This window comes from Jatropha curcas, chromosome 5, assembly GCF_041381405.1.
Source record: "Jatropha curcas cultivar XTBG-Jc1 chromosome 5, XTBG_Jcur_1.0, whole genome shotgun sequence".
Taxonomy (NCBI): domain Eukaryota; kingdom Viridiplantae; phylum Streptophyta; class Magnoliopsida; order Malpighiales; family Euphorbiaceae; genus Jatropha; species Jatropha curcas.
The window spans coordinates 21,195,269-21,220,173 of NC_143155.1; the positions used below are offsets into that span (position 1 = coordinate 21,195,269).

Consider the following 24,905-nt stretch of genomic DNA (forward strand, 5'->3'; position numbering starts at 1 on the left):
AGTACAAAAATTGCTCTAGCATTCTTAGTTCTGCAGCTTATTTTTGTTATTATGATTAGCAGCTGCGTAAAATCTTGTTCTTATTTACTAATGGAGCAAATTTGTCGTGGAAATTAGTTGCTACACACATTATGCTGTTTATTTCTGAATATTTCTAAGTCACACGTTCTTCTGTCGGGTCATTTCCATTCCTGCTTGCCAATAAAAAGAAAAAATCTATAATTTAGAAGAAGGGTTCTTTGCACGACGAACAGCTATGAACTCCTGCATCTTCTTAAACTGCTCCTTTGTCATTCCATTATAGTAATCGTGTGCCCTATCCTGAACACCACCAAACAAACATCATTTACAGTTAATTTAATTTGGCAGCACTGAGACACCAAAAAGCAAAGACATCGATCCCAAGAACAAAATAATCTACCTTTTCTAAAGAAAGAGCATGACTCGAGTCCAGCTTCAACCCATCGTTAATGGCAGCTTTGTATCGCAACACCAATTCTTGATTATTTTTTATAATAGCCTTTGCAATTTCACGACATTTCTTTAACAATTCACTCTCTTCAACAACATGATTAACCAATCCCCATTTCTCAGCCTGTTCCGCGGTTATTGGCATGGCAGTTAGTGATGCCTCTCGCGCCCTTCCAGGTCCTATTATCCGTGGAAGCTTTTGAGAAAATCCCCAATAAGGAAACACCCCAAACCTGCAACCCAACACCCCTATTCAATTTGGATTCAACAACTCAATATTAAAATGTCGTTTGAATGTATTATTATACCTAGAATGAGTATCTATAAACTTGGCTCCCTTAGCAGCTACCAGAATATCGCATGCTACGGCAATTTTAAATCCGGCAGTAACTGCAAACCCGTTAATAGCTCCGATTATGGGCTTTTTGCACCGCTCCATCTGCTCGACGGGGTCGGATTCCATATCCGTCACGTCTCCTTTAAAGACGTCCTCCGCTGCAGTCAGATCGACGCCAGAGCAGAACGCCCTACCAGTTCCGGTTAGAATGATGACCCGCACCGAGTCGTCAATATCCAGAGCCTTGATTTCATGGGCCAAATGGACCATCATGGACCTGGTTAATGAATTGAGGGACTTGGGACGGTTGATTGTGATGATAGCCACGCCCTTTGGATCGTGGGATACGAGGATGAGGCTTTCGGCTCTGGATTGATCCATTTTCGTGTTTATTTTGGAGCAAGAACTGAAGCTTAAGAAGCTCGCCTTATCAATGGCTTTAGTGGAGGTCGTTAAACAACTTTAAGATAAGATAAAGATGGTCTTAGCTACAATTGTGACACCATTTTTGACAGTGAAGGTTGTGTTGTGTACTTACATTAATCACCATTTATGGTTTGAAGTGGTCCATTGGTAATGGACAGCGAGTTCGCTTTTGGATTGATGATGATGATCCCATTGCTTTTTCTCTTTGCTTCCGCTTTCTTCTGAGACAGATTTTTGTAAAGATGAGACTTGGGACCATCCTACTTTCAAACTTATTTCAATGCAGGTCCATTTCATTGAGGTCTACATTTGATTATCAATTTTTGCAGTTGAGTTCGGTTTAAAATCAAATCACCTTTGAAAAAAGAAATTGAACATGGAGGGCTACGTTTTAATGATCCATATAGAGTTTGCACTGCGAAAGATCAAATTTATAATTTAAGCTATGACAATTAATTTGTAAATATTCTTTATCACTAAATTATTCCATTTGGATTATCGAACCGCCTAATTGCACGTCCCTATATAAAATGATATTATTATCTCTTTTAGGAGATGACTAAATAATCATTTTTTTAATCAAGATATGCGAGATTGGATCAAAGTCAATCTTTAAGTCAAAATAACATCAAAGCTTATTTGTTTTGGAAGATCGTTTTTGGAGTAATCGTATGGAAGTTGTGGCAGGCCATGATAGGGTTATGGAACGCACAAGGACAGAAGATGGTCTGGTCTTGGTACTTGGATTTTCATTTTTTTGAACATTATTTTGGTTGCAAAGAGTTTGGCTGAGCTTGAAAGTAGCCATGTTGCTCAAAATAAGGATTTAGGTGGACTTGTTTAAAAAATATTTTTATCATAATATACTTAATTTGGATGACTCAGTGACTTTGGAGAACCAAAATAGTGCTGCTGGTGGCTTTACGTGATAAATATTGTTTCTTTATTGTTGGATTTTGTCTAAGGTAATGTTTGATTGGGGTAAGTTGACTAAAAAAAAAATACAATTTTTCAAAAAGTGTATAAAATGTTTATGTTTTGTTTGCATTATCAATTTAATTTTTCAGGAAATAAACTATCCAACTTTCTTATATCTGGAAAGTATTGTGATAGAAGTAAAATATAAAAAAATTAATTTATTTTCAAAAAATTAGTGACAAATAAGTATTTTTTGACAAAATTAAAGGTAATATAATATTTTTTGTCATTTCTTCTCGAACAAATTTTTATCTTATATATATATATATATATATATATATATATATATATATATATATATATATATATATATATATATATATGATGTTACTATATTATGTTAGGAATTATTTTAAACAATTTTGCTTTAATTATAATTTTTATTCTTTTAAAATTTTTTTGATACATTTCCATTATTTTTATGTAATTTCTAACAATGCAAATGATTTAGAACTATAAACGAGGCAAGCAACTCATCAGCTGCTCGAAATTTGGCTTGATAAAAGCTTTCGAGTTTGTTTAGAAAAAATAAACTAAAAAGTTTTATCATTAATATAATAAAGTTATTGTTGGGATTAATAAATTGAAGGATTTCATCAGTAATTCAATAAAAATAGGGAAAATAATTATTTCTGTCTCCAAGGTTTTGTAAAATTAATCGTCTCATTATTCGTTTGAAATCAATCCATTTTTTCCATTAAAATAGGGTAAAAAGTAAAAGAAATGAGAGAAATATATTTTAAAATGGCAATAGTACATTAATCTATCATCACCAACCACAGAAAGACTAAATAGCGCAATCACCACAACCACCGTCACAACCACTACTGCCAACAAAAGAAAGCAATTGTGGAACCATGAATCCTAAGTATTTAACAACAAATTAATTCTTCATTCATGCTCTTCTTTAGTTTCTTCATGTTTCAATTGGAGAGGTGGACTTGATTTCCATGGCAGCGAAATTGCGGTAATCACACTCTAATTTCCAAGTCCATATTCTTATATGTATGAAACCAATATGATATATTCTTTTGGTGTCCGTGGCCCTTTCTTTACACCTATTTTATCATAGCAAGATGGCGAATTTCTCGTCGAAATCTTTAGCCTTGAGGTAGCGAACGTCGAATTGGTCATATTCGAAGGACTCGCACTATGAAGCACTGGTGATGCTAGTCATTTACAAACAAATTGCTATGAAATCGATGACTCCGACATGGCTTTTGAGTTTGGCTCATAAAGCTGCTACAGGAGTGGGAGATAAGATTGAAGTTTGGATCCTTTAGGGGCGAGAGACAGGAGGAGGAGCTTAAGGTTATTTTTGACTTTTTACTCTCTTTTAAAGGAAAAATGAACTGATTTACGGAACGACCTATTACTGAGACAGAAACAAATGTTGGACACTAAATAATTAATATACACAAATATGATGACGAGATAATTAAATTTATAAAAGCTAATGGATGAAATAATTATTTTCCCATAAAATATTATAGAACACTATTAAACACCTAAAATCTAAAGTATTAAGTCAAAAGGAGAAAAGAAAATAGTTAAGTCAAAATGAGAAAAGAAAATACTAATGATCTAAAATATAAAACCTATTTTTAAAAGTGCAGAAAAACAAATTTAAATAATTTTTTAAGTTAAACAATATTATGGATTATTAATTATTGAAAAATATGAATAAAGAGTTTTATTATTTAAAAATAAATAATTCTAAAAATTTAGATGAATAATGCACTAAATTTATTATATGGTTATTAATTATTGAAAAATGAAAATTTTGCAGAAAAGGGTTATGAAAAATCCAAACGAAGCTACTAGTCGTATTGTATTTGCCAATTATCATTTAGCTAATAAGTCCGTGGATATTGAGGTTACACATGTGATAATGTATTAGCAATTGTTCGAATCCCTTATGATATGCAACTGAAATAAATTCTTGAAGATTTTTATAATATTTGGAAAAAATAAAGGGTTTTAAAATTTTAGAATGAGAATTTCTTTAAATTAGAAGATAATTAAATCAAAAAATAATACAAATAATAGAATGTCACATCAATATATTATGTGGTTATTAACTATTGAAAAAGTGTTTTATTATTAATACAATAAAACATTTATTTATGATTTAAATTATTATACATAGCAAAAAAGAAATCAAAGATTTTTTACACTAATGCAATAACTTTATTAAAGTTATTAATTATTGAAAAAAAGAAAAATTTATAATTTAATTTATTCAAATTAGATAATAAAATAATTAAAAAAAAACATATAAAACAACTAAGTTTATCACGCCCCATAATCAATATCCTTTTAATTACCTACACATTTTTTTTAATTATCCAATTATTTGCTTATAGAAAACACTGATAATTTTGTCCTACTTAGCAACAACAAAATTCTAAAAACTAACGCGCGCCTGAATCAAATCCTCCAAACACACTCCCATTCCAAAACCTAAAACCAATACGGGTCCCATTATTATCCATTCGAACATCAGCGTTATTCTCACGCGCCAAATCAACGACTACCAACATGAACCGATTGTCTAATGCGTAACTCCCTCGCGCAAAAACTACCACAGTTTCCCAAACCCTAACTGAAACGGGCACAACAGACCCCTCACTTCACGTTCTCAGCAAGAACACACCTTTGAGCTATCTGCTAGCTAAAACCCACCAAGAAACCCTAATTTCTCCTACAAATTTACCGTTTTATCCTTATTTATTACCAGTTACTATACTACAATGCTTTAAACGTACTCTTAGCCTTTACTTTCCTCTCAATTTCCAACATTGTGACCTTTAGCATGTCCGGCGATCGCCGGGATGTGCCTCCGGCGACCGGAGACGGAAACGGTGTGGTGCAAGCTGGAGACTCCGAGAAGCAGGCTACTCCTATCGTTGTGGCGTCGGTGACTCCTAGCCAGAGGCTTAGGCTGAACCCTAATAAGGATCATAAGCCAGAGAGCTACGAGGATCTGCAATTGGATTTTAGCCCATCGGTGTTTAGCTCGTTGGAACGGTACTTGCCGCCGAGTATGCTGGGTGTCAGTAGAGACGATAAGGTGAAGTTCATGAGGGAAATTCTGTTGAAGTACTTGCCTCATGGAGAGAGAACAAGGGTATGTTTGAAAATTGTTACTTTTAGTAAATTTGTTTTAGATTTTCGGAGGATTTTGGAGGAAAATAAATTAAAGTCAATTGAATTTCTTTTTTTCTTCCCCTTGAATTTTCGGTTTTTGGTTCATTTCGAATTTTAGCAACCTTCAAAAAGGAGTAATGCGGATTTGGCCTTTTTAGTTTTTGGGTTTTGACATGCGTTTGATTTTCTAAACGGATAGGGTGGTTTTACTGCTATTAGTTAAAGCAGAAATGACAAAAATGTCCTTAGGACTCCTGCTTTGTATTTCAGCTAGCAAGTGTCCTTTCATTGTTAGTTATTTTGCATTAGGAGAGAGAGAGAGAGAGAGAGATAAATTTTATGTTGGTCGCTGGAAAGACTACTACAAGTTTCAATTAAAAGATCTTAATCTGCATTGATATATAAATATATATCACATAATTTTAGAGAAAGTTAGTTGGCATGTATTTTGGACTTTTGAGCAGTAAGCGGGCAAGTTTGGATTGCATGATCACATTGGATTGTTGTGACTTTTTAGGTGGCTTTACTGAGGTATCAGAGGTTATAAATTACGAAGTTTTTGTAAAGATGTTTGTAGCTAATAGTTTATGAACGTTGTTTCTTGTATTTTCTGAAACACATTGATGGATGGATGAATTTGGGTTTTATAGGAGTGATAACAAGGGTTGGAACAAAGTGATTGGAGTTACAAAATAAGACTTGAAAATACTAATGTGGATCCCATCTGAACCCCATAGACGGCTTATATAAATACTGTCCTGCAAATCTAGAAATTATCAAAATATTGTTAGTTACTGAATTGAAGAAGACTTGGGAATTGAAGTTTGCAATATGAGAATTTAAAAAAAAAAACATAATTATAAGACTGTCTGTACTTATTTGGCAAGAATTTGGATGGTCTCAAGTGGCCCTACATTAAATTATGCATTCATAGTAGATCGTAATTTGTACTTAAACTAGCCTTTCCTTTGAGGGTCTTGTGTTCCATATCAACTTTTCATAGTTGGAGAAAACTTGTCTCTGCAAATTGATATACCATAATAGTAAAGAACCTCAATAAAATACTTTTTTGCTGATTTGGCATTAAAAATTTTGCCTTGATTGCATTCTTTCCCTTTTCAATATGACCAGTTAATAGTTGAGAAATAATATCATTTATTAAACAATATGTGCAGAAAAATCAACTTTCCTTTGATTTGCATGATGAGCAATGCAGCTAGATTCTATGACATGCTTCCACTTCATTTTCTTGCAGAGTTCTTAACACCATGATTGCAATAATGATGAAGAATTTTGGCTCTTTTATCTATTTTACTTTTTATAATATGCTGCTTCATTTGACCAAACTCCATGTGGTTGTCCTAACTTCATCTTTTCCAGGACCAATACTCGAAAGCTTGAATGCTTCTAATGATTTAACTAATTTTTTCCCCATAAGCCTTCCCAATGAACAAAGTGTCTTCTCTTATAATTATTCTCATATTCCTAAGGAACAAGCATAATTTGCTATTGTTTCAAACTGGATTCATTTCCCTTTTTGGTATTAAATGAATCTCATAAAATTTTATGGAAGTTCATTTGGAATTTTGTGTTTTCATGTTTGTAAATGAAATGTTCATTTTAATCCTAAAACTAAAATTTAAGGAATTGAATATAATTAAATCAATTTACAATTTTCCAGTGAATTCTATACTTCAAATTCATTTATACCAAATAGAGTGTGAGTTAATTTTATTTTTATTAGATTACGATAACATCTTTTAGTCTGTCACTGACTAAGTTGAACCTGAATTGGCTTTTGCTGCAACAATGAATTGCATCCTTATTTCTTCATTTCACGCTGACGTATCATCGCATGAAGCATGTGAACTTGCGATTCAGATTCCTCCTTTATGGCTTCTTTGGTCAATCTGGATGCAAGGTGGTGCTTTAACTTTATACACTTGCCTGGATGCGAAGCTAATTGTAGGATAATGTTATGGCGCTGCTTGACTTAGGGTAGTTTTACTGCTATTTACGGTGTTTTTATTTAGTTATTCAGTGTTTATCATGTTATTATCAGTTTCTTTGTTAGTGGCTATTAGTGGGGTGGTTAAGCAAGTAACTTATTGTAATGGGTAGTTATTAGTGGGTAGTGGGTAGTTTTAGCTTTACATTTAGTTGTTTAAAAGGCTGTTATATCAGGAAAAATGTAAGCAGAATTTTATGAAAAGGTTTTGAGTTCCTAAAACTCAGAGATTGTAGAGTTCTCTCTTAATGAGCTCTAGGAGATTGCAGATTCTCTCTAAGTCTGTCACCATTGATAGAAGGAAGAAAACTCCTTCTAAGATACCCATCTCAAACCCGATTCCCCTAATTCAAAGACCCATAACTAGATCCAAATTTGGGACCATAACAAATTGGTATCAGAGCCAACAGTTATGGGCGAATCTGTTCAAGACCAGCTTACCAAACTCTTCAATTTACTCTTATCTGAGCAGCAGGCCAATCAGACCTATAATGAGAAGGTTGAACAACTTCATGCCAAATTGGATGCCATGTCTTTTGACTTGGAATCCATAAAGAAGGGGCTGACTTCCTCAAGTGCTCAAAGTCAAGCACCGAAAGCAAAGGGTCCAATAGGTTCAGCAGGACTAGAATCTCCTGGGGGCACTACAACTGTTTCGAAATTCACGGAGTTGGAGGTTCTTGGACCACCTATGAGGAGTAATAATTTAGGAAAGTTGGCAAAATTGGAACATCCTAAAACTGCCGCAGAGCGAATAGTTTTCCAGCAAATGTTTCAAGTCTCAATAGTTGTGTGTATAGAAGATAGAGCGGCGCAAAAGAAAGAAATAATCAAACATCAATTGTTAGCACAATTGGAGGGTCTTGCTTGTGATTTGGCAGCCTCTAAATGGGAAGGGAGTGGGAAGAAGCAATTCGAGAATGACATAGAGGAAACATTAGAGGAGCCATTTGATCCAGGAATATTAATTAATTATAGAAGCACAATAAACAGCTCCTTATTTGCAGAATAATAGAGGGTGATAAGGATTCTGTTTGCATCACATTTTCACAAGTTGAAGATTGCATGTCATCCATCCTTTGCGCTTGAGGACAAGCGCTTTTCGAGGAGGGGTGTAATGTTATGGCGCTGCTTGACTTAGGGTAGTTTTACTGCTATTTACGGTGTTTTTATTTAGTTATTCAGTGTTTATCATGTTATTATCAGTTTCTTTGTTAGTGGCTATTAGTGGGGTGGTTAAGCAAGTAACTTATTGTAATGGGTAGTTATTAGTGGGTAGTGGGTAGTTTTAGCTTTACATTTAGTTGTTTAAAAGGCTGTTATATCAGGAAAAATGTAAGCAGAATTTTATGAAAAGGTTTTGAGTTCCTAAAACTCAGAGATTGTAGAGTTCTCTCTTAATGAGCTCTAGGAGATTGCAGATTCTCTCTAAGTCTGTCACCATTGATAGAAGGAAGAAAACTCCTTCTAAGATACCCATCTCAAACCCGATTCCCCTAATTCAAAGACCCATAACTAGATCCAAATTTGGGACCATAACAGATAACTAGGAGAGATTGATTGTATTAATAAAACTGATGGAGGACTGTTTCAAAAATATGTTGTTTATGTGGATTTTCAGAAGTCGATGGGTTATGAAGTTTGTGTATTTGGGGGAATTATATGAAATTCATTCTAGCAAAGAAAAGTTCATGGCTGGTACGGTTGCTGGCTTGTGCTGTCATAAGTACCTTGGCTTTTTGTTTTCGTTTGAAACTCATTGATGTCTGTACAAATCTGAGTTCTGAGGGAATGAATTTTAGGGTTTGATGAAGGGAATCAGAGTAATTTGCTTGTAAAATTGGTAAGGGCAGAAAGCTTCACATCTAAAATCCCCTCGGAATTACAACCAATTTCACATTGGTATCCCATCAAAGAATTGTCTCAGAACCCCAAAGAGTAGCAGACAGTCTTTAACATTCATGTATCCTTTATTCTACACTGAAAAAGTTGCATGTATATATACAGAATATATCAATCTTATTTCTTGCTTTATTGTAATGGGGCTGTAGTGGCATGCAGTTAGTTTCATATGTTTGCATTGGTACATCTATTCCCAGTTCCTTCTTCCACTAACAAGCAGATTCATGCATTAGATGGGAGAATCCCAACTGTTATTTTCTCAGATGCAAAGTTCTGACATATCAAATATATTTGATGATATATTGTTGCTACGTGGTTTATAGTTTTTCACACTTATTTTTTTCCCCTCTTCCCAGGAGAGAGGGAGAGATGAAGTAAATTACTGCCTATATGGTATTAAATATATGGTCTTTTGAAAATTTTAAATAATGTTCTTCCTTGATGATTCTTATTAGGCTCAAAGACATAGAGAATACAGGCAGAAGATAATATCAAATTATCAGGTACGAGACATGATATAATTTGGCTTTAATAGTTTTGAGGACATGATGTATTTTGATCGGTTTTTCCTATTTTAATTGCATTGAGCACAATGTGATATCTCTTTCCCCTCCATATTGAAGTAGTGCTTGTCTGCTAGATGGCTGCAAACTGAATTATCAATTATGAACTGTTAAGCTGGTCATACTTACTTTCTAATTTCTTCTTTTGTAAAACTTCAGTCTACTATGGGTCTCCCCTTCTCAGGAAAACAAAAGATGAGTTTTTCTTGAAAATGGAACTTCTGCTAGCTTGCATTTTTCATCTAAAATGTTATGAGTTATTGTTCACAGGAATCCTTTTGATTCCTTCAATTGTAAGAAAAGACAAACTGTTTCACAATTTGTGTAACTTTTCTAGACATGTTCATGTTCTTGGATACCTACCTGAAATGAATGGGAAAAAAAGGCTGGACTCGAATATGGGACTTTGTTTTTGGGCATGGCTTGACCAAGTCTACTCCCAAACAGAGCGGGGTTATAATTTTAAATTTTTTGTATTTTGATTCAATTGGCAGGCTTGGACAGTCAAATGGCCTTTAGGTTCCAGTGAAGGCCAGGGCTCAAAAGGCAACAAGCTAATTGGGCCTTGGCCTTTGGACCAAACCTGGTCAATCCCACTTGTTCATCAGGTCTAAATTTATACCTTGGCATTTTAGATAATGCCTACTATTAAGATGCTTACAAATATATGGATTTGGTTGAAAATTGATTGTGACTATCTCTTCATTGTGTACTATTATCCCTTGGTATTTTGGATAATGCCTACTATTAAGATGCTTACAAATATATGGGATTGAGTTGAAAATTGATGGTGCTATCTCTTCATTGTGTAGTAGTAAAAGAAATTCTCAACAAATATGGGTCTGGCTAGGTGTTGGTGGATAAATAGAGAACAGATTTACATTTTTCATGGTGATGATCTTTTACAATGATCTTCTTGAGCTTGCATTTTTACAGATGCTTGATTTCTTATGTTTGTCTTACTTGGGCTTTGTAGTTGTTTTCATATGTTTATTTATACTACTGCCAAATGATAATCTGGATTCCTTACATATATATTTCTTTTGATGTTTGTGCAGCCTTTAAATAGAGAATTATATGTGATGCACCCTGCAACCTTCTTTGTCCCTTCCTTTATAAAGGCAATCAGTGATAACACCGAGGAGAGTTTTAGAAGTATAATGTCTGAACCCTCTCCTGGTGTGTTTACATTTGAAATGCTTCAGCCACAATTTTGTAACTTAGTATTGTCAGAGGTACCATCTATTTCTACTTTTCTAGCTGTGATATGCCATCAGAATCAGATAGCTGTATATATAAATTTCATACATGTTGATCTAAGACACTTTTTCTTGGCTTCATATTCTCTTTTGTTAATTTGATTTTCTAGGTTGAAAATTTTGAAAAATGGGTCAATGATGCAAAATTCCGTATCATGCGTCCAAATACAATGAACAAATATGGTGCTGTCCTTGATGACTTTGGTCTCGAAACCATGCTTGAAAAGCTTATGGATGGTTTTGTTCGCCCTATATCCAAAGGTGATATATTTTCTTGTATTAGATTATTTAGTTTTATTAGTATATAAGAAGATATCAGTATATATGTGTACTTGACTGACTAAACCTTAATTCCAAACTCATTGGAGTTGACTACGTGGATCCATTTCCTCCATTCCAATTGGCTATATGTATGTAAATAATGTATATATGTTATAATTTATTAACTGCACTTGGAAGAAGTAGAAAAGGTATAAATATATTAATAATTTGATGCTTTGTTGCAATAGCTAACAAGAGAGAAAAATATAATTTGTTTCATCATTCTTGCAAAACAAAAAGGAGATATTTAGCGCTACGTTTCATAAAAAAAATTTTTTTGTAACAAATCATTGCAGAAAAAAGAAAGCTTAATGCAAAATCATTCTCTCTGGTGCAGTTTTTTTTCCTGAAGTTGGTGGATCAACTCTGGATTCTCACCATGGTTTTGTTGTTGAATATGGTAAAGATAGGGATGTTGACTTGGGTAAGTTCTTGTTGTAACATTCTTTTGCTAAAAAAGTATATTATGTTTTCATGTGGTTTGTAGCTTGTGGTTGTGTAGAACAGTACTGCTATGACATTTGAGACCCTAAATATGGCTTGATACTAGGTCATATCATGGTAGTCATTGCAGTAAATATGTCCAATTGTTTGTATGGGCCTTAGTTTTGTTTGTGGATGATTAGGTCAAATAACACATGGAGCAATAGTATTCTTGTGGTGTGTAGCTAGTAGTTGTGTGGAACAGTCTTATGACATTGAGACCTTAAACATACCTTGAACATTGTGGTGTGCTAGTCATGGCAGTAAAATGTACTCCAATTGTTTACATGCACATTAACTTTGTTTATGGATGGTTTCTTGACAGGTCAGCATAACACATGCATCGATAGTATTCTTCTTTTCTCTCTGGTCTAACCCAAGTAATATCTGGAAAATGCATATGCAATTTTTGGTTTCTTCTTTAGTCTTTCCTCCATAAGCTTGAACTTGCTAAGATCTTGTGTGTTGGAGCTTCTAGTGGCCAGCAACATTTAAAGATTCAAAGATTGTTTACATGTTGGGAGTCTTGATAAAAAGTGTAAAAAATGAAGGATACTTTGAAATAAATGCAAGCAAAAAATTTTGAGTCTATGGCTGAAGTGTTTCAGTGATGATAAGATTTGTAAAGACTGAGAATTTGCTCAGGCGTTGGGAATAGCATTTTCTGCTTCAGAGTGGAGGAGATATTCAAAAACAAAAGTTCTCTCGATTACCTTGGATCAAGGTGTTGAGTTATATGATCGAACTTGGGGAAATAATGATAAGATAATGATTATGACATGACAAAAGGTGATTCAATGTTGGCTTAGAAAATTAAATGAGAGGAGATTGCATGCATCTTGGAAGTTGGGAGAGATTTGGGTGTAACACAATGAAATTTTTACTTAGCCCAGAATTATACCTTTAATCTTAATTAGAAAATTGCAAATTTAAAAGAGAAGAGGGGGGGGCGCAAAAAAAAGAGTTTGGTAATAGAGTAGAAAGAGAAAACATGGAAACATTTTACTTCATTAATTGCAAAATTAATTTCTTCAGATCACAGATAGAAGAGAGAGAGTAATAAAATTAAAAAAGGGCAATATTTCTTTCTTAGTAGCAGAAAGACCTTTAAATAAAAATAGTAGGAATTTCAAATTTGAACTTGAAATTGAACATCGATAGCTGAGGAAGACTTTGCCAATTGCAAAGGTAAATATTGAAAAGGAGAAAAAGCAACTTTTTGTTGCCTTTACCATATTGAGTTTGCATTAAGCAGTCTGGATGTAAGAGGATGCATAGCTGTGAATCCCAAGAATATATTAGCAAGATCCACAATTACATTCTCCTTTCTGATCAATATGTAAACCACTAACTCTGCCAACAGCACTATATGTGGCACTCTCAAAAATTTACCTACTTCTGTTATGTAGTTCTCTCTTGGAAGGAAAGACATCAGGAAAGAGAAATGCTTGCTTGTGTTTTTAATATAATGCCTCTCCCCCTGCCCCTTTTAGTTTTTGATTTAGAGAAATTAGGGAAGTGAGAGAGACGAAAAGGATTAATTTTGTGACATGTCCTAGGATTTTATTTCAAGGAACACTTAAATAGCTTTTATGCACACTTAGCCCATTTCATCCCAGTCAACGTGCCGTATCCAAATGATAAAACTGAAAGGGGTTCTTGGATGTAACTGCACTTACGACTTGGAACTCGAAGTACAGGTTGATTTGGTGATTTCCAGAGAAGTGTCCATAACTGCACTCTGACAACAATTTGAGATTGTTTTGGTGATTAACCCTTTGAATAACTAAAATGTATACTCAGAGAATCGGTTTAGAAGATCTGCACCTGCACTGCATAGATCATAGAGGACAAGTACTTGGGTGGTAATAGTAAACAAGAATTAGTTCAATATTATTGGCTTCAATTTCACAATTACACTTGTCATTCTTGTCAAATTTTTTTTTTTTTTCTTTTTCTTTTTGTTTTTTTTAATGTTGATATACCACCTGAAATATGATTTTTACAGAATAGACATACCTTTATCGAGTTTCTTTTTCTTTTAGAACATTGGTGTCTAAATATAAACAATGTTACATTTGTAGGCTTTCATGTGGATGACTCAGAAGTAACTTTGAACGTTTGCTTGGGTAAGCAATTTTCTGGTGGAGAATTGTTTTTCCGGGGCACACGATGTGATAAACATGTAAATACTGGAAGTCAGTCAGAGGTATGTTAGTCTATAAGGTGGAGCATTTCTCAATCAATAGATGTAGTTTTCTTGAGTATGTCACTGTCAATTTCAAAGAATTCTTTTTTTTCTTTTGGTCTACACTTCTGGTTGCACTGTCAATGGATTGTAATTTAATTGTCAATTTTAGTACGAGGTAATCATCTAGTCAACTAGAGTGAAGATATGCACTTGTGGTGTGTCTAATTGCCTTATTGCAGATGTTGGCTGTCTAACTGCGGATTAGCTTTTTTTTTTTTTTTTTTTTTTAATAATGTCTCTCTCTGATGCTCTATGGCTTGTTTGGTTCATGTAATAGATTAGGGTAAGAATGGATGGACTAGTTATTCCATGCCTGTGTATTACTATCCTTCACTAATGCAGAATTTTTGTTTCACAAATTTGTGCAAGTGTACCATGTAACAACATCCTGCATTTTAAAATTTCAACCATATTGTGTTTGTGGAATAGCTTTGTTCCTACATTACTCCATGAACCAACTAAAGCATTTAAGTTTCCACACAAAATGATACTTGAGTAACATCAATAATCAGATGGCAAATTGGAAATGTCTAAATTTGTGGAAACTGTTTCAACCACTTAATATGAGGACGTATAGTGGTTATTTTTTTTAAAATTAGCGTCTTATTGGAATGTTTAATTTTGTATGGCTATGATTTTTAAAACAGCATTCGTAGGCTCTCTACCATTGATTACGAGACAACATGGTTCTTGTAAGGGGTAGTTCATGCCATTTATCTTATTTATATAGCTTTTTCTTTTGTCATTTACCTTTTTTTTACAAGGTATTTATGTGCCAATAGGAGATCTTTGACTACTCTCATGTCCCTGGTCGAGCCGTGCTTCATCGTGGCCGTCACAGGCATGGTGCTAGGGCCACAACATCTGGTCATAGGATCAATCTACTCCTTTGGTGTAGAAGGTACTTATTTTTTCATATTTTTTCCTTGACCACTTGCTTTATCTGTAGTACTTTACAGTGTCTTTGATTCCAGGGAAAAAAAAAAATGTTGGTCCATTTTCTATTCAAGTTTTTATTGATCAATCATAACACTAATTTCCTTATGTCAATTTTCTCTTAAGATTTATTGTTACTTGACCATTTGATGTCAAACTTGTACTTACTCTACTTTCGCCTGCAAATCCTGTGAGCATTTTTTTCCCTTATCATCTTTAAAGATTCTCTACTATAAATTTCAAGTCATCTTAAAGAATTGTATTGACAATCTATTAATACCTAGCTCTTCTACTGTATCCTCAATTTTTTGCATGTTTCTTTTATTATGAGAGTTTTTTCCTGGAGTTTCCAATTCAGATGTTCCAGAAAATTTATCATGATCATATGAGGAGTGGTTCTTAAATTGCTCTGAAGTTCTCATTTTGAATTTACACTCTTGGAGCATGATTTCATTGTGTGGCTTCATTTTTGTGAAATATGATTTTAACCTAGTGTGATGGAACTGTCAGCAATATAGTGAACTTTTTTCTTGAATTTCAACCACACAAATCAATTGGCCGTATAAATGCATTCATTGTCTGTATACAGTTCAGTATTTAGAGAGATGAAGAAATATCAGAAAGATTTCTCTAGTTGGTGTGGGGAGTGCTTACGCGAGAAAAAAGGAAGACAAAGGGCGTCTATTGTTGCTACAAAATCGGTAATTTTCTTAACTCCTTTTCTTTTTTTGATTTTTTTTGTAAAAAACCTTGTGTGGAAGTTCAGCATATTTTTAGATGCTTCTATAGGCAAGATGTGGCTACGATTAATCCAACGATATGTTGCTTAATTTGAGCGATCGTAGCCCACATCTCCATTATTACCTTTGGATGGCATGGCCCTCTCCATATTATTTTGATGACCCAGTTGGTTGGGAGCTACCGCTCGGCAACTGAAACTGACTCTTATTAAAGTTGATGGTCTGCAGGAATTGCTTAGGAGAGACGGCGAATAACATGACTTGCTACAGCTTGTAACGTGCCCAGATGATTGTAAAATTATGTAGCTCCAGATTTCACTCTGATGGTGCGACAGCTGTTAATCTCAATCTTTTGAAGTTCACTTTTACGCTCCGTCAATGCTTGTATAAATTGTCTGCTAAATGGGATAGTTCTGTTTGTAGCAACATGTCTGGAATTTCTGTAAAAAGGTTAGTAATACTCTAGTTAGCACTGTAACTGGGGAAAATTTGGCTACTGCAAACCACATTTCCATTGTCAATAAATTCTGTAACTTGTAATTCATCATGATCTTCAATGAAGCCTTTTGTTTTTCGAGCCGGTTTTGGCCCCCCCCCCCCCCCACCCCAAAAAAAAAAAAAAAAAAAAAAAAACAGAAAAAAGGTTTTAATTTAAGTTCATTGCCCATTGCATGATATGGTTTCATTCAAATTGTGCTATACATTTTTATGGACTTATGTGTGAATTTCATTTGAAATTTCATGTTTGATGTGAATGGAAATATTATTTTCAATCAATTTAATTTTCTGAACAATTCAATAAATAGCTAAATCAAATGTATGATTTTTTTATCTTCTAATTCATACATATCAAGCAGTGGATTACTTGTTCTACTTTCACTTTTTGGTTAATAACCTTTTTACTTCATTACTGATCGACACTATTTCTCCTCATTCATTTACGAGGTTTTGATCGATGGAATTCATGAAAAAACATTTGGTTCGGCATCATTTCAGAATGAATAGTTTGTAGTTTTTTTTATATTTAATTATATAATATTTTATTCAATTGTATATTTTCAATTATAAAAATATAATATATAATAATGATTAAAAATAAAAATGTTAAACATAAGAGATGGAACTGAAGACCTTTTAAGAGTACAAATAAAAAAAATGTTATTTCAAAATGGGAAAAAATAAATTAGTTCCTAAACTATAATCAAATTAATACATGAGAATTTTTACTTTAAAAAAATAATTATGAAGTTCTTAATTTATGTTTTTAATAATATGTTTGTCCTTCTCTTTTACTAGGCAATTGATTATGAAATTGATTTCTCTTCCGATAAGGCTTTGATGATCTGTTTTGGACGAAATAATTGAAGTATTAATAAAATCATAATTTAAAAAATTTATGGTAATTTTTGAAAAATTATTGATTTAAATTATGCGTGGAGAAAAGAAGGATTAACAGAAATTTTCAGCGTTTTAAAATAAAAACCAAAAGTTCTCGTACGTCAATTTGATTATAATTCAAGCATGAATTTGTCAGTTGGCTTTTTTTTAAATATCAATGGTCTTATTTGTCATTTTATAATCTGTAACGGTTCAAGTAACACTAACCAACCAGTAACTGCTGTCCCGGCGCTGGCCTTAACCGCCAAGTACCAACTCGAAACACGTAAGGATCCAACCCTATACGGCGTCGTAAACAACCGTTAACCCTAAAATTATACAATATATATAATTTGTTTAATATAATATATCGCTAAATGATTCCACTTTCCAGCCTTTCCTGTTAGCTTGCAATTGGTCATGAAGTATGGTTCTCTTGCCACCCGCTTTGAAAGAGTAGAAACAGAGAGTAATTAACCTTAACCCCTCTCTCTCTCATTATCTCTTTTGCTTCATCGGGTAAGGGTTCTTTCTTTGTCTATATGTATATATACCCTAACTAATCCTATACATATATGATCCTAAATTTGATCAATTGATTTTCAGCTTCTTGCCCAAAATTGTTCTCATCCTCGACGAAATTCCACTGAAACAGAATCAGATTTCGCTTCAATGAAGAGGGGCTCGATTCGCTAATCGCCACCGTATTTATATTTGAGCTCTGTTTTCTCATTCAGTTAGGGTTAGGGTTTTTCCCTTTTTGGAGGCTCTAAGTTCTATTGTACTTTGTCATCGCAGTATCATATCATATTATATATACATATATAATATATAATACAGCAATTGAATTTAGGGTTTAGCTTTCTCTGATTTTTGGATTTTCGTTTCTGTGTTTTGGGGTTGTTTGTGTAATGGTCTCAATTAATTGTATCTATCTTCGCCCTGTACTGTACAATCAACGATTATTTTTTTATTCTTTCGTTTTTTTTTTTTTGTTTATTTATTCCGTTGTTTTTTTCAATGTTTATTGAAGATGTTATGATGAATAAATTTTGTGCTTGACATCCCCATATACAAAGACTGAACAGAAGAAAAATATTTGAAAAAAAAAAAGATAAAAAAAAGAAGAGAGAAAAAAAAACATTAAGGAAAGAGAGAACAACAGAAATAGAATAATAAAATTTTGTAATATCTATTGCAAATGGGGAGTCCTGGATTAAGCACTCAAAGTAATGGGCAGCAGCAACGGCGATTAGGGATTACAGAACCCATTTCCTTGGGTGGACCAACAGAGTATGATGTAATAAAGACTCGCGAACTTGAAAAGGTTTATTTGTGGTTTTGTTTACTCTTTGTTTTTTCCCTTATTCTAATCTCGTTGAAATAGTTGCTCTGTAAATGATGGATTTGATTATTATTTGAAAATGTGCAGTATTTGCAAAATGTGGGGCTGTATGAGAGTCAAGAGGAGGCTGTGAGTAGAGAGGAAGTGCTTGGGAGACTAGACCAGGTTGAAATTTATCTTCTTGTCACTGTTTATGTCATTTCTATCTAGGCTTTTGTTCTTCACCTCTGAACATTTGTTGACTTGCATTTATATTTTTGCCTTTTATCTTCTGGCTAAAGTATGTGTCATGTTAGTGATATAAAATGTAACAGATTGTGAAGAATTGGGTGAAAGTGATTAGCCGTGCAAAAGGGTTGAATGAGCAACTAGTGCAGGAAGCAAATGCTAAGATTTTCACCTTTGGTTCTTATCGGCTAGGGGTATGCTTCTAATCTTATCTTTTCCTTCTGAAGAATAGAGGTTTTCTTGCTGCGTACACCTTTTCCATGTATATGCTTTTGTAGCTTGGGAATTGGAGGAAGAGGAAGAAATAAACTGTCATTCAACTTTCCACTATGAGCTTGTTGATTTATTACTTTTGTTCATGTATGTGCATGGGTTCAACTTTTTGTTAGTAAGTTTTTGTTGTATTTTATTGTTAATTTGTATGCTTTTCATCGTTTATCTCATGTGAAGGTGAAGTTCCTTTTGGCATATGTTAGAAAACCCGCATTCATCAAAGGCAACTATTATGCAGAATATTTGAGAGATTGATTTAGTAGGGATGCATTGTGGGTTATTAGTTGGATTGGATATTGATGATCATTCTCTAATATATGTACCATTTAAACTACTATATGCTATTCATGTACTGTTCACATTTTGCGATGGAGCATTTGATATGTGAATGACTATAACTGCAACTGAATTTAGTGGCAGAAAGAATTTTAAGAGTTATGAGTTAGCCTCTAGTTGTTTACTCTAGGTTTGTTTTTGCTTTGCCTCTATGGAATCTCTTTGATGACCAGTAGATCATGACCTTTAGTTACTTTGCCTTTTTCACTTATTTTTTCATCTAGTATGTGTGCTAAATTGACTGCCATAACTTCCTACTTTAGCATTTTCTGTAGCTTTAGTTGACCTTTAGTTGCTTTGCCTCTGTGGAATCTCTGTTCATTTTCTGTAGCTAATTTAGCATTTATGATCTTACCAAATGTATAATATAAAACTCTAATTACTCACTTTTCAATATTATATGGTAATTGTGAGTAGTAGTGGTGGGCGAGTGGTCATCACCATGCATATGAACATCCATAAGGGAGCAAGAATGGGACAACTGTTTGTTTGAGTTATATTTTTAGTTAAATTATATAATTTTTGTTATAACCCAGGAAATGCTGTCTATCTATGTATCCATTCAAAACTCTTATGAAAGAAATGGATTTAATGCCTAATCGCTTCTGTTGGAAACTTAGGCTAATGTTTTCATATATTTTGCTGCCACAGTTGGTGTTCTTATTGAGTTCCTGTGTTAAATATTTGTCTTCTGGTTTTTCAGGTGCATGGCCCTGGTGCAGATATTGACACTCTTTGTGTGGGACCTAGACATGCAACACGAGAAGTGCGATCAGCTTTTTTGTGTTAATGATATAGAATTCAGTTGTGGCAATACTTAGTGAGTTTAACAATGCCTCTAATATTGGTTGCAGGAAGACTTTTTCGGTGAGCTACATAGAATGCTATCAGAGATGCCTGAAGTTACAGAGTTGCATCCTGTGCCTGATGCACATGTTCCAGTAATGAGATTCAAGTTTAAGGGTGTTTCAATAGATCTTCTTTATGCAAAGTTGTCCCTTTGGGTGATTCCTGAAGTAAGTTTTGGTTAATCTAACATCCCTGGATTTTGCATTTTTTATGTTGAAAATGGTCCCTGGTTTTTTGCATTTGACGTTGAAATGTTCCTCTTTATCTTATTCAATATGCTTAATTTTCTTTCATTCTTTCATTCTTTAGTTCTACCGTTTTATGTGGACTGATGGCGTGCTTGATTCATTGTTTTGTTCTTCCACAATACATGCATGCATGGGTCTATGAAGAACAAGTGTTTGTATTACTATATAATTTGTTTTTATCTTTATCTTGTTTCCTTTTTGAAAGCTTTCTTTGCTTCTCAGAGAGTGGGTGAGGGTGGAAGAGAGACAAATCAGGGTAGTCATGAATTTTAAAAGATTATAGACAGAGCTAAACAAACTAATCTATTCAAAAATGATTTAAGAACTCGGGAAAAAAATGGCAGTTGAGTGATTTCAAATGCTCCTTTTTTTCTGGATGGGAAAGGGAGAAATGCATTCTGCCTTCATTTGTATGAAAAAGATGGGGGCCCTTTGTCCTTGATTGTGGCAAGATAGGGATGACACCTTCATAGTTTTTTATCAATCTATCAGAGAATAGAAAGAGAGGATATAAGATTGGTAGATTGGTTTGTGCTTTATGAGATACCGCTTCACCTTTGAGCTTTGCTTGGCTATTGACGAGAATGCTTAATGAGATATTTCAGTTCAAGCGCAAGGGCTTTATATTACCACTTGCAATAGGCTTATCATAAGCTTCTCTCACGAATACGAATTCATTTTCTCTATTTAATTGTTTGATTTCATGCAGGATTTAGATATTTCACAAGACTCGATACTACAAAATGCAGATGAACAAACCGTCCGTAGTCTTAATGGTTGCAGAGTTACTGACCAGATTTTGCGTTTGGTGCCAAACATTCAGGTTTTGAGATTGCTTTGAAGTTGCTTTTTTTGCTTTTCAGTTTGACTGATTATGTTACTCTTTCTGAGGGAGAGAGATAGACTGATTGTCACCTTTATTATCTCTTAATAGTGTTTTCACTTCTTCTAGAGCAGAATTTCCGCACAACATTGCGATGCATGAGGTTTTGGGCAAAGCGACGTGGTGTTTATTCAAATGTATGATACTACTTTCTGATGCTGATCGTCATGCTATAGTACCATTTCCTTTCATATTTGTTAAATTGGTCACCTGTTTCTCATGTTCAGGTTTCAGGTTTTCTTGGTGGCATAAATTGGGCATTACTTGTTGCCCGCATATGCCAGCTATATCCCAATGCACTGCCCAATATGTTAGTGTCTAGGTTCTTCAGGGTATATACTCAGTGGCGCTGGCCAAATCCAGTAATGCTCTGTGCCATTGAAGAAGGAACCCTTGGTCTTCAGGTTTGGGATCCTAGAAGAAATCCAAAGGATAGGTTTCACTTGATGCCTATAATTACTCCAGCTTATCCTTGCATGAATTCTAGCTACAATGTGTCCTCAAGCACTTTGCGCATAATGTTAGAAGAGTTTGGGAGGGGGAATGAAATTTGTGAGGTATGATTTTGCGATTCATGGCTAACTTGCTTCTCCCACTCAAAGTACGTGAGTTTGTAGGTACAGTTTCAAGAAATATATTGCCATCTTTTTTCGTACTGTCCCATTTCCTTTCCCTTTCCCATTTTATTTTAATTTTTATCTTGAAATAATTTTTTTCTACAATAGATGTACCGTTTACTTTTGGGGGCTTGATTTCCAGTCTCTGTAATTTTTTATTCATTATCTATAGCAACTAGGTAGTTATTTGCATCTTCACCAATTGATCCAATTAGAAAATTTTTTGTTTCTTTTTTTATTTCTTTTTGTTCTCCTTTACTGGTAGAAAAAGAGAGTAGATGAGCTAACCTCTTATTACTATTAGTTCTTATTTTAAATTTGTGAAAGTTGAAAAGGGTTTTATTCTAATTGTTCTCTTGGGTTTATCTTCTTTGTGATTTGTATCTCTTTGGGCTTATCACATCAGCTTGTTCGCCGTTGCCATGATCATTTTCATGAGTTTATGGTTTCTAATCCTTACAGGCAATGGAGGCAAGGCTGGCTGATTGGGATAACCTTTTTGAGCCTTTTTCCTTCTTTGAAGCATACAGGAATTACCTACAGATAGACATCAAAGCAGACAATGAAGATGATTTAAGACAGTGGAAAGGGTGGGTTGAATCTCGTCTTCGCCAGCTTACATTGAAGGTGAAGCTACTCCCCACCCACAAGCTGGGACAGTTTCAGCACTCTCTATATTTTCTATATGTTTTATGTACATATGCATGCATACTCTGTTTACTTGTATTTTGACGCTCTCCTTTTGCTACCCTAGATTGAGAGGCATACACACAATATGCTTCAATGCCATCCGCACCCAGGTGAATTTATGGACAAATCTAGACCTCTACATTGTTCTTATTTTATGGGTTTGCAACGCAAACAAGGGGTTCCCATAAATGAAGGGGAACATTTTGATATAAGGTTAGCAGTTGAGGAATTTAAACACTCTGTGAACATATATGCTTCATGGAAGCCTGGAATGGAGATCCAAGTAATCCATGTGAAACGGAAGAACATGCCTTCCTTTGTTTTTCCTGGTGGTGTTCGTCCTTCTCGTCCATCAAAAGCAACTTGGGATAGTAGGCGCAGCTCAGCTGAAAAGTCATCTGAAGGTAGAGTTTCAGATGGATCAGATGATGGAAGGAAGAAAAGACGAATTGATGATAATGTTGCAAATACCATGAAAAACATGAAGTCCTTTACTGCTGCTCCTTTAGATGATGGAAGCCTTTCTGTTGGCAATGTTGCTGTAGGTGTTATTTTTAGTGCAAATGAGATGCAGGAAAATAGGGAAGAAAAAACAGATGGCCTTAAAGATTTGGAAAATTTAGCAGGGATTCCTGCTCAAAATGCTGATCTTAATCTGCAGAGTAAAGATTTGTCTGCCACCAGGGATACCCCATGCTCTAAGGAGGCTGAGAAGCTGGCAATTGAGACAATAATGTCTGGTCCTTATGTTACTAACCAAGCTTTATCACAAGAAGTTGATGAGCTTGAAGATGATCGTGACTGCGGAATTCAGGTCAAAGATTCAGTGGGCAATACAAAAGAAGGCTCTGTGGAATCTTCGTCAACAGGCATGACTGCAGCAAAATTAGCTAATGCACCTATAGCTGTACCAATAATTTCTGGCAATAGGAGTGGTTCATCCATTTCTTTCTCTACCAATGGTGGTTTGGAGGAGCTCGAGGTCTTTTCTGCTCTTTTCATAAGTTTAAAATTGCTGCTTTACTAGACTCCTTTATCAGATTTTGCTTTTATTAATATTTTTTTGGTTTACTGCATAATTTGAAATTACTTTTGTGCTGTATCTCCTTCACTATGCTACACGTTCCATGTTTGTGTTTTAAGAAAAGGTAGGAATTTAAGATTCTACCTTTGAGATTTGTGAATGTTTTGTTTCTGGTTGACAAAAGAATTGGGTGTTGCAAGTATAGTTCTATATTTGCATGTACTGTTTATTTCAGTAATGCATTAATGTGCTTTATAGTTGACAGCATTGTTTTGCCTAATTGACAGCATTGTTTTGCTCTGTTGTGTTTTGAAGCTTGCGGAGCTTGAGACGCTATTGGCCAATGGGGTCTCTTCTGCTGCATCTGTGCCACAAAAGAAACCTCTTATTAGGTAATTTGAATTGCAATAGTCATGAAAAGGAGCAATCAAAACTGTGTTACAAAATAAAAACCAAACCAAACGGTTGCTTTAATTTAAGTTTTTGAGAAGAAACTACTGCAGGTATCCATTTGGATTGGAAAAGTATACCCTTCTTTTTGTTTATCAATGTTTTTTATAATGCATATAGCCACATACTTGTTTTCCATGTGAATTGCAGGTTGAGCTTCAATTTTTTAGGAAAAGCCAGCGGCAAAAGCACATGAAAGGATTTCAAATATCATATGGAGCAAAGCCAGTGGGAGCCTGCTAGGCTTTTTTAGGGTTCTTCCTATGTATGAGATTTCTTTTTTCTTTTTTTTTTTTTTTTTTTTTTTTTTGAAAATAAGAAAAAAGAAAAAAAAAAGAAAAAGAAAAAAAGAGAGAATCTTCTCTCCCTTTGTAACATATTGACATCCAACGTTGATAAATCTTACAGCTCTTTGAATTGTATCCTCGGATTCATTTTTCTATTCTTCATGTTATTAAATATTAATAGTATGAACGTGTCAGTCTCAGTTGAATGAAGTTTCCGTTTCACATGGTTGGTTCTGATATTTTGTTGACTTTTACGTTGACTTTCTTTGCACTTCACTATTCGCAATTATATTAAATTAACTGTAATCAGAATTGCTATTAGAAAATTAAACATTTTAGATGGTGGTGGCTATGACAACCTAATTTTTATTAATTTAAATCATTTATTAATATTCATTTTGGGCAATTTCCTAAATTTTTATTAATTAAATCACTTGTTAATTTTCTTTCCGATCAATCCATCAATTTTCAAT

At 34.2% G+C, this 24,905-nt stretch overlaps 3 protein-coding genes across 7 annotated transcripts; 2 read left to right on the top strand and 1 right to left on the bottom strand.

Annotated features, from left to right (window-relative positions):
* Positions 1 to 63: 63 nt before the first annotated feature.
* LOC105636694 (putative enoyl-CoA hydratase 1, peroxisomal) lies at positions 64 to 1,480 on the bottom strand. 2 transcript variants are annotated; one of them, XM_089721472.1, is made up of 4 exons: positions 1,347 to 1,476; positions 780 to 1,268; positions 422 to 704; positions 64 to 321 (listed from the first exon to the last, which is right to left on the bottom strand). In XM_089721472.1, the coding sequence occupies exons 2-4, from the start codon at positions 1,187 to 1,189 to the stop codon at positions 217 to 219; spliced, it is 798 nt and encodes a 265-aa protein (XP_089577598.1). In that variant the 5' UTR covers positions 1,190 to 1,268; positions 1,347 to 1,476; the 3' UTR covers positions 64 to 216. The 2 variants fall into 2 exon arrangements, with proteins under 2 accessions (XP_089577598.1, XP_012075418.1); XM_012220028.4 differs by having other exon boundaries at positions 780 to 1,480.
* A 3,276-nt stretch (positions 1,481 to 4,756) lies between these two features.
* Positions 4,757 to 16,402, top strand: LOC105636695 (2-oxoglutarate and iron-dependent oxygenase domain-containing protein CP2). Of its 2 annotated transcripts, none has more exons than XM_089721473.1 (9): positions 4,757 to 5,342; positions 9,728 to 9,775; positions 10,894 to 11,070; positions 11,205 to 11,355; positions 11,753 to 11,839; positions 13,983 to 14,107; positions 14,932 to 15,050; positions 15,675 to 15,786; positions 16,040 to 16,402. In XM_089721473.1, exons 1-9 carry the CDS (start codon positions 5,028 to 5,030, stop codon positions 16,100 to 16,102), a joined length of 1,197 nt encoding a protein of 398 aa, XP_089577599.1. In that variant the 5' UTR covers positions 4,757 to 5,027; the 3' UTR covers positions 16,103 to 16,402. The 2 variants fall into 2 exon arrangements, with proteins under 2 accessions (XP_089577599.1, XP_089577600.1); XM_089721474.1 differs by having other exon boundaries at positions 4,768 to 5,342; positions 16,054 to 16,402.
* Positions 16,403 to 17,561: 1,159 nt separating this feature from the next.
* On the top strand, positions 17,562 to 24,669 carry LOC105636696 (nuclear poly(A) polymerase 1). Of its 3 annotated transcripts, none has more exons than XR_016320888.1 (13): positions 17,562 to 17,721; positions 17,809 to 18,529; positions 18,635 to 18,712; positions 18,862 to 18,969; positions 20,088 to 20,150; positions 20,239 to 20,400; positions 21,191 to 21,304; positions 21,439 to 21,501; positions 21,592 to 21,921; positions 22,444 to 22,608; positions 22,736 to 23,653; positions 24,011 to 24,198; positions 24,296 to 24,669. XR_016320888.1 is itself a non-coding variant. In XM_089721428.1 (13 exons), the coding sequence occupies exons 2-13, from the start codon at positions 18,404 to 18,406 to the stop codon at positions 24,339 to 24,341; spliced, it is 2,250 nt and encodes a 749-aa protein (XP_089577554.1). In that variant the 5' UTR covers positions 17,562 to 17,721; positions 17,809 to 18,403; the 3' UTR covers positions 24,342 to 24,669. The 3 variants fall into 3 exon arrangements, 2 of the variants coding, with proteins under 2 accessions (XP_089577554.1, XP_089577555.1); XM_089721428.1 differs by having other exon boundaries at positions 24,011 to 24,087; XM_089721429.1 differs by lacking the exon at positions 17,562 to 17,721 and having other exon boundaries at positions 18,469 to 18,529; positions 18,844 to 18,969; positions 24,011 to 24,087.
* Positions 24,670 to 24,905: the final 236 nt, after the last annotated feature.